At 35.2% G+C, this 9,578-nt stretch overlaps 1 protein-coding gene and 1 long non-coding RNA gene across 4 annotated transcripts; one reads left to right on the top strand and one right to left on the bottom strand.

Annotated features, from left to right (window-relative positions):
- Positions 1-2,566: 2,566 nt before the first annotated feature.
- LOC116108078 (2-phytyl-1,4-beta-naphthoquinone methyltransferase, chloroplastic-like) lies at positions 2,567-4,730 on the top strand. 3 transcript variants are annotated; one of them, XM_031394362.1, is made up of 8 exons: positions 2,567-2,702; positions 2,803-2,863; positions 2,939-3,029; positions 3,339-3,427; positions 3,660-3,793; positions 3,892-3,953; positions 4,172-4,271; positions 4,525-4,730. In XM_031394362.1, exons 2-8 carry the CDS (start codon positions 2,838-2,840, stop codon positions 4,623-4,625), a joined length of 603 nt encoding a protein of 200 aa, XP_031250222.1. In that variant the 5' UTR covers positions 2,567-2,702; positions 2,803-2,837; the 3' UTR covers positions 4,626-4,730. The 3 variants fall into 3 exon arrangements, with proteins under 3 accessions (XP_031250222.1, XP_031250220.1, XP_031250219.1); XM_031394360.1 differs by having other exon boundaries at positions 2,568-2,702; positions 2,803-2,849; XM_031394359.1 differs by having other exon boundaries at positions 2,568-2,702; positions 2,803-2,867.
- A 1,983-nt stretch (positions 4,731-6,713) lies between these two features.
- On the bottom strand, positions 6,714-8,635 carry LOC116108056. Its single transcript, XR_004124584.1, has 4 exons — positions 8,532-8,635; positions 7,802-7,994; positions 7,384-7,681; positions 6,714-7,277 (listed from the first exon to the last, which is right to left on the bottom strand). It is a non-coding gene; the product is annotated as an uncharacterized LOC116108056 (long non-coding RNA).
- Positions 8,636-9,578: the final 943 nt, after the last annotated feature.

Genomic DNA, 9,578 nt, shown 5'->3' with positions numbered 1-9,578 from the left:
GTGTAGAGAGCCTTAGTGAAGACTATTCAAGCATAAAGTAAGTAAATCTAGCCCTAACCCCTTGTTTGAGCAAGTAAAGCATAAAGATTGTTTTATGTGCATTTTATATGAAGTCCATATGCTTGAGATTTGTGTGTGAAACTTGTTATTGAGTTTGATGATGATCCATGAATGAGTTTTCTTCATGAGAATGGTTGGTTGAGTTGATAGAAGTTGGGTTGAATTTACAGGGAGTTTAAGAGCATTTATGAAGTGTATTTTCTTGGCTAGGATTTGAGATGATTCAAGGGAGTTTTACTCTCATTATGGATGGTGTACGAAAGAAGAACAAGTATAGTTAAAGTAGACTTGAAGTATGCATGCATGATGTTTCATGAAATGCCTAAGAGAAGCTTGTGCAAAAGTAGAGAAACTTATTTTGTGCAACATAGCATTTTTGCATTGCATAATTGCACTTAAGAAAGAAACATACGCATGAGCCATCCATATGCATATACTTACATATGCATGAGACTTTCAAGAAGGAATAAAGAATTCATAAGAATAAAGAACAAGAAAGAAAAACACTAAAGACTTAAAGAAAGAAAAGGTGTTAAAGAAGAGAAAAGAATAGATTGTTGCGATGGGGAACCCGTGAGTGCTAAGAAGAAGAAATTCCCACATACACGCCACCTTAATTGAGTGGCATACGAAGAAGAAGAATTTGTATGACCCGTAAGAGTGTATGTGGATGAGGGTTGTACCAAGAAGAATTCCTACATGCACGCCATCTTAAATGAGTGGCCTAAGAAGAAAGAAAGAATTTGTACAGTCCGCAAGAGTGCATGTAGATGAGGACTGTACTCATTCATACGGCCAAGTTCCGAATCCATGCATCAACTAAGTCCGATCGGCAAAGAAAAGAAAAGAAAGAATAAGAATAATAATAAGAAAAGAAAAGAAAGAAAGAAAAACAAGAAAGAAAAGAGGAGCTTGAGCAAGCAAGAAAAGAAAGAAAAGAAAAGAAATAGAATAAGAAATAGAAAAGAAGAAAGAAAATGCATTTCTTTGCATTATTGCATATGCATTTCATTCATGCATATTACCATAACTTCCCTCATGGTTGGAGAGAATAGAAATAAAGAATTAGAAAGAACGAACCGAGAGAAAGAAAGAACAGCAAGAATTAGAAAGAAAGAAGGAGCCGTGAGAATTAGAAACGGAGAAAGAAAAGAGAAAGAATTAAGAAAGAAGGAAGAAGAAAAGAAATAAGTAAGGAAAGAACCAAAGAGGAAGTTGCAGGGATAGAAGAGAAAAGGATTTTTATGCTCACCCGGTTGTTTTTTCATGTTTTGCAGGAAATATGTTAGAAGCGGTCGGATGGACATCGAAAAGCAGAGAGAAATGACATCACTGTCCACCGTTGCTAATCTGTACATGTTATCTTGGGTATATGTAAAGAATTATATTTTATAAGTAAAGGAAAATATGGGTCCAGCTATTTTTCATATGCTATATATGTATGTTTTTATCGTATATGTTCTAAAGTATACTAGTAGAAAGTAGTTATTATAGAAATCTTTTCAAAGAGAATTCAAATTCATATGTTTTCATTTTTTATTTTTAAATTATATGCCCCTAAATTAAATTTTTTTTTTTTTGGTCTAATTCTTCTAAGAGTATGTTTAAGATTATTGTATCTTAAGCGTTAATCACTTCATTTTATACTACAACATTAAAAGTGTTTGGTAACACTAGTTAAAAGTGATTGATGTTGAAGTTGATTAAAACAAAATTTGATTTATAAATGATTTTCAAAAATTAGGAAGGGTAGATTTGAAAATCAGATTTAAAAAAAAAAAAAAAAAAAAAGAAGTGATTTTATATATGTACAGTGACGGATATACCTTATTTATAATATATTAAATTAAAAATAATTTTATAAAAATCAATTAATCAATCAATCAATCAATCAAATAAAGTAATTTAATAAAAATTTTAAAAAATAAACAGAGCATTAGACTAAGACTGCTTAATATTTCACAATTTTTTTTTGTTAATTATAAATAAATTATTTATATATTTTAAATATTTATAAAAGAGTTTTATAATTATAAAAAACATTTAGTACAAATTATATTTGTAACATTAATTTGAAAGTCTAATTCATCAAACACATGTTTATAGCTTTTGAAACTTACAAGTTACAACCTTAAGAATAAAATTTTATCAAAAAAATTCCAAATTATTTTGAAAGTTGAAAAATGATTAGATCTAAAGCCTTAAGTACGTCTATTTTTTTATAATTTTTCATTTATTAATACTTTTTTGTAATTATTTTAAAAGCAAATAAATCATTACTATTATTTAGAAAACAGGTGTCAAGAATCAAAGAGTAGTTTATCTGCTGGGAGTAGCCTCACCTCCTTTCTCTTTACGAGTTGTTACAGGCTCGGATCCACTTCAATCCGGAGCCCAAAGTAATACGGGCCAGTCCATTTATTCTAAATGGGCCAGACAAGGTGAAGAAACAATTAAATCCACCTCAATATAAAAATATTTAAAAGGATAAACAACTGATAAAGTGAGCTGACAGAGTAACAATGGCTTCTCTTCAGCTCAGTCTTCCCTTCTCATCGGCTAGCCGGTTCAGACACCGGCCGGTTCTTTGTGCTAACGAGCGCCAGGTGCTCTTTAACCGCATTGCTCCCGTATATGATAACGTGAGTCAACTCCACTTGTTCGTTTCGTTGCACTTAGCTTTTATTCATTTAACGGTTTCTTTAAAATTTCCTATTTTTCCTTTTTTATGGGAAATTGCAGTTGAATGATTTATTGAGTTTGGGTCAACATCGAATATGGAAGCGAATGTCTGTATCCTGGAGTGGGTATGCAATTTTATATATTTTTGAGTTTTTGTTATTGAAATTTTATGCTGAATATTGAAATTTTGGAACAGAGCAAAATCTGGAGACAATGTGTTGGATGTATGTTGTGGAAGTGGGGATCTGACATTTCTTTTGTCTGAGAAGATTGGGCCTGATGGCAAGGTTTCTTCTCTTTCTTTGCCTTTGAATCTATTTTCGTTTGTGTCTCAATGATACAATCAAATGATTTTACTTTTCATATCAAAACTTGGTTTCTTTTTCTGAGTATGTGCTGCAGCACGAGGCGCATCAATATGGTGTACAATAACAGAAAGGAACCTATACAGTCTTTTTTCTCTGCTTTCAAAATAAAATAATATTCTGATTTGCATGCTGATTTATTCATATTAGTATTATTGATCCTTTACCGCATTCATTTTACATAGTAGAAATTGTTTGTGTGATTTTTATTTTTCTGGTCAAAATTTGCAGGTGAGAGGTCTTGATTTCTCAAAGGAACAATTGTCAATAGCTTCATCGCGGCAGGAGTTGCTCAGAAAGTCCTGCTACAAGAATATAGAGTGAGCATTGGTAAATCTAGCTGTTGAAGGATTCAGTAACCTGCATATAACTGTTAAAAATTAGGAAACTCTATTTCATGTATATGGTCATGAAGTTTGCCAAAGTTTCTTGTGTACAGGAAAATGATCATTAAATCCTTCTAAATTTCATCTGTAGCTATTAAATTTTAATTTTTGCAGTAACATTAGTAGTAGTAACTGTCCCAAGGAAGTAATATTTTCATTCATGTAGGTGGGTTGAAGGTGATGCTCTTGATTTGCCGTTTTCTGATTGTTTCTTTGATGCTATTACCATGGGTTATGGGCTACGAAATGTGGTAGATAAACATAAAGCCTTTGAGGAGATGTTTCGAGTTCTAAAACCAGGTTTTGCCTTATACCCCCTTCCTTCTGTACAGGAATAAGAAATAATGAAAGTAAAATGCAACATGATGAGGGTTTTGCTTTCTTCCTGGGATTTGCAGGCTCTACAGTATCTGTCCTTGACTTCAACAAAAGCACTCAACCATTTACTGCCACGATTCAGGTATTCAATAGAAATAACAAATGTCGTTCTTATGTTGGTTTCTAACTCACTTTCTAGCTTGAGATACTAATTCATGTTCTGGCCTTTTTGTATATAATTGAATTTAATCTAGTGTTGCGATTCGATCTTATGTTTGTTGGATCAATAGTTCAGAACTAATTTTCATCAGCTGCAAACATGTTAAACTAAATTTTCTACATTTGTTTTCTTTTCTCAAGGAATGGATGATTGATAATGTTGTTGTCCCAGTGGCAACTGGTTATGGCCTTGCTAAGGAATACGAGTATTTGAAGAGTTCAATCAAGGAATTTTTAACAGGTTTATTCCTGCTCAAAAACTGTTAGTGAAATTTCTTTTCTTTTATGTTGTTGTGAGATAATCGGTTTAATATCCCAAAAATACCTTCAATAACTCATGTGCTATCTATTGTTAGACAAATTGTTGACTGACCATATGCTGAAATTTTTGAAGAAGAACACTCTTTGATTGTAAATTTTCTTGGTGATTTGTTATAAAGACATTTTCTCTGTCATTGGCCATAGCCTTATACTGGTTTTTTCATTTTATGTAGGGGAGGAGTTGGAGAAGCTTGCTCTGGAAGTAGGATTTTCTAGAGCTAAACATTATGAGATCGGTGGAGGCCTCATGGGGAACTTAGTGGCCACTCGTTAACTTCGAGTCCGTTTGTTTTATTATTTTGGATAGGATTTTGGAAATAATATTGGATAGTTGAGTAGGGTTATTATTACGAGAATAAGATTTGAAGAATATGTGTTTGGTAGAGTATTTTGACCTTGTTATTTGTGTTGAATATTTGATTGATATATTTTTTTATAAATGATTTATTAATATAATATTTTGGTGCATTTTGTTAAAATAATGTATTATTATAACCTTAAAACTTATCAATTTATATTTTAATAATATTAAACATTTTATTGGTAATTTTGTAACCAGTAAATATTAAAAAATAAAAACCCATATTAATTTCAAGTACTAATTCAATTGTTTAAAAACATTACATTAATACATATATGACAAAAGTATTAATTATCAACCCTTACAATCGTTCTTACATGTGTACTCCATTAACAACTACGATATGATCTACTGTGCTGCCCACAGTGCATTCGTTATGTTATCTCGTACAGTCGTCATGTTGTCTATAGTACCTTGTTGCGGTTGACTCAGTCTTTCTCCATTTCGGCCATCTTCTGCCCCATTTTGGTGAGCACAATAGACTTGCTCATTACTCGTATTTTCAGTATATTGTTCGAAGATAGGGTCCTCCATATTGTACATTCTAATAAAATTATGAAGTACACAACATGCTATAACAATTTTCCCTTCCTTGTTTGTCAAACGGGTAATTATTCATTCTATTCAGAATACAGAACCGTCTTTTCAAAACACCAAAGGTTCTCTCGACAACATTACAGAGTGAAGCATGTTTGTAGTTAAACAACTCTTGTAGCCCCCTTTGGTTATGGCGGTGATTAGAAATATAGTAAGCCACTCGCTTGTGAGGGGCGAGGAACCTCTCTCTATTTGGATAACCCACATCAACCAAATAGTATTTTCTTATGATAAAATCAGACATGTTATTTGAATTACAGGGCCTCAACAGTGGAGTAAATATGCTATAATATGTCAAGAAAATACTTATACTTGGTGGAGGATGTGGGAATCCAGAATTAGGATCATCAAGAATTGAATTTAAAACTCTTCAATCATGCATAGATCATTCCCATCCAGTAACGACATAAGTGAACATCATCCTAAAGTCGTATGCAGCCATTACATTATGTGACAATGTTCCTTTGCGATTCCGGTACCTATCGGCAAATTCATGTGGAATCAAAGCGTATATATGTGTGCCATCAATGGCTCCAACAGTCCTATCATCAAAATTGAATTTTACTCATATTAATTGACTATCAACATTAATAACACAATGAATTTAACTATCCACTGATAGAAAACATAATGAACCAGTACCTTAAAGAAAGGGTAATATTTTCGATTGGCTGATATTTCCAATGGAGCATCACTGAAGTCAGGTGCTCTGATAAACTCTGTCTTTAACTCACATATCGCCTCGCAAACTGCGCCAATATATCTAGAGATCGTCTCACCCGAATGTTGGAAATCCTCCATCATCGTTCTGATTGTCTTATTTTTACCAACGATTGTTAGAAATATCATAACTTGTTCTTCCAAACTCGTCTTCCTGGTTGGTTGCAATATGCCTTGCTCTGACAAAATGTCACATAAGTATGTGAAACAGTCTTTGTTCATGCGGCACTTGTCAAAGATCATGTCAGCATGACCATTGAGTACTTCCAACATGTACTCATGACCAGTTAATATGGATGTATGTTGTAGTTGACACCCAGTTGTTTCTAATGCGGCAACACCGCAGAGTGCAATGGCTATATCTGTCAGTATTTCTTCTTCGTCATATGTAGAACGTTGTCTTCTTCCTATACGGCTAGACGATGCCATTTAAACCTACACATTTGCAAAACATTGATCAACAATTAACAGTTGTTGTACTACTTATCAAAATATAATAGTCAATATTTAATTCTAATGACAATCCAAAACTCATATGAAACATGTAATCTGACATAAAACAGTAGCACAATTAATAAGTTCATACAATAGTTTTATAAATTCTAATTCTAATTCTAATGACAAGTACCCACTGACGCATACAAAAGTGTTGGCAAACACTTAGGACATACAGTGTCATCTACAAATTGCGAAAGTCGTTAACAATCCAATTAGCCTTTTCCTCGGGCGGGAGTTTCACGAATATCTCTCGCCACCCTGTATTTTGATATAAGTACTTGACAACTGGCATGTAAAACTATATAGGTACTTGCATGGCCGTCATGATGTCAATACAATTGCTCATGGAAAATGGATCAGATGGACCATTGGTTTCTCTTCGTCCCTCTCATCTCCATTGCGATTGCTAGCCCTTGATCCCATAGTCCGCTTTTCCACAAGCTCTTTCGTCAATCTACCAATGACATCCGCAAGTGATTGTCCAGGGCCGCTTCTATTCCTCTTATTTCTTGCTCTTCCATGGCCAGATGTGTTTGGCCGTTTTTCCCCTGTCATCCGATCTGGATCAGGTTCAAAGTCGCTATCATCCATGGGAATTGTGCCTTGATTGGAATAAGTAGAGGTCTCCATCGATTGAGATGTAGATGTGTACGCATATCTCCCAGTGGCAGTTTGCTTCTCAAATATGATTTCATAAAACTCCTTGTGAGAAAATCCCTTGTGGTAGAATTGTTGCGCCTGTGGGTTTTGCTGGTAATGTAAAAGAATAATATATTAATATTTAGCAGTCCGAAAAAAAAATACGTACAATCACGATGTCATTGATTAATATTAGTTGAAAAAGTTGAAAATTTACCTTGACATATTCTTGCCAAACCTCTACAGGACACGTTGGACTTTGTGACTCATGATCCCACCTGAACCCCGTGTGTTGCAACAATTTTCGCCATGCTTGATATACTCTTTGCAGGCGAAAGTACTTAGAGGTTAGTTGTGACGTTGAGTATCCTCCCAGCCACTGATGATAAGTCGTCCAACATTTCCTGGTAATCTGCTGTTTTTATTGAAGTACCGTACGAAGTTTTCGCCCGCTCAGACAACAGGACCAGAAATTTGTGGGTCATCTCAGCAGACTAGTTCATGTTATCACTCATCTAAGGACAGTACGATGAGAACGACAACCAACATTAGGACACCATACGAATCACCAATCACATTACAAATAGACATACGCACATGTAAACGTAATCAAGTAAACATAGATAAAGTTATACCTCGTTCGATTCGACACTGCTTGAAGACGTCAATGCAGGGGAAGATACAGACAATGTCGACCAAAAGGGTGTATGACGAACTCCAAGTCTGGAAAAACGTCGAAACTTTCGCCTCTGCTTCAAGTAGCAATCAATCTTGCGACGTCGGGACAAATTATACTGACATCTGTGCATATGAGTGTTGATGTCGAATCTACAGAACAAATATATCAGTTAGTGAAATCCAAAAAAAAAATATTTCTAATAATCTAATAATTTTTTACTCCCAAAATTTATCCATTACATACAGTTTGTTACATACAGAACATATGAAGCTGCACAATATTATGACGCATGTGCTAAACACTGTAATCAAAATGGCACATGCTCTAACTGTTAAACCCCGCAAACAAATCCACAGATCCAAGTTTCTCATGTGCAAAAAACACTTTGAGTTCACCAATTATAAAACGCATTATTAAAGTCCAAATTAAAAGGAAAAAATAGTACTAACACAAAGCCAAAATAAAAATAAAAATCAGGACAATTGCGTTGAGTGTCTTGAAAACAAACACATCACGAAAGCTGAGAAACTGGATTTGCAAACTTTGCGGGTCTCTTTCCCTTCTCCGAATAAATTCACGGGTACAATAGATTTACAAACCTGCAAAACAAAAAAAATCAACAGATTTACAAACTCGACTCACAAACAAATTCATGCGCACATCTTTTGTACAACAGATTTACAAACCTGCAAAAAAAAAAGAAGCAAAAACACCTTTCCCATTCAAAGTGTTCCCTTCATGGAAGTCAAATCTTTCCGGTCATGGTGTTCACGGGTTTGTGGCTTCATGGTGACAGATATGCGACGTACGTGGGTGGTTGCGGTGGGGTTGTGACGATTGGAGACATTGGGGCTTCATGGTGACAGATTTGCGACTTAAATGGGTGGTTGCTGTGGGGTTGTGACGATCGGAGACATCGGGGCTTCACCGTGGTGGATCTACGACGTATGTGGGTGGTTACCGTGGGGTTGTGACGATTGGAGACGTCGGGGCTTACAGTGGTGGATCTGCAACGTACGTGGGTGGTTGCGATGGGGTTGTGACGATCGGAGACGTCGGGGCTTCACGGTGACAGATCTGCGACGTCGGTGGTATTCATGGTGGGTTTGCGATGATGGTGATGGGTTGTGGTTGTGTGGTTATGTTGTGATGATGTTGGCAGATTGATTGGGTGGTGCTGTGGGGTGGTTTTCTGATTCAAGTGGCTGGTCGTTTGGCTAATGTGCTTTGTTTTCTATTTGCAGGTGGAAGATTATGTTGGAGAAGAATTTGTTGGGAGGGTAGCAAGATGGTTTGTGACGGTGGTGAAGCACTGAAGTAGTGATCCAAACTGAGAAAGTGAAATGGTGAAGCACTAAAGCAGTGAAGAAAAGTGAGAAAGTGAAATAAAAGTAGGACTGCAAACTGTCTTCAACAGTAAAAAAACTATCAGGAAACTGTCAGGATTCTATTTTCAGGATTGCATTGTCTGATTAATAAGCCAAACGTTATTTGTAAAATCAGGTTGAGAATATGGGTAAAAATATTGAACCAAATGCACCCTTCATTTTTCTCTGGCTACTTTTTTTCCACATTTGTCTTCTGATTAAAAATCACCATTTCTTTAGATAGTTGTATTTCGAATGTGGGTTTTGAGGTTTTTCCCCAAGTTGTGGAACAATTGTTGCAACAAGATAAATTCAAGTGCTTCCTCGTTCCTTTTCCAAACTTGGATGATGCTAAATGGATCATAA

Source organism: Pistacia vera, unplaced genomic scaffold, assembly GCF_008641045.1.
Source record: "Pistacia vera cultivar Batoury unplaced genomic scaffold, PisVer_v2 Contig552, whole genome shotgun sequence".
Taxonomy (NCBI): Eukaryota; Viridiplantae; Streptophyta; class Magnoliopsida; order Sapindales; family Anacardiaceae; genus Pistacia; species Pistacia vera.
This window is presented reverse-complemented; position numbering and strand designations above follow the sequence as displayed.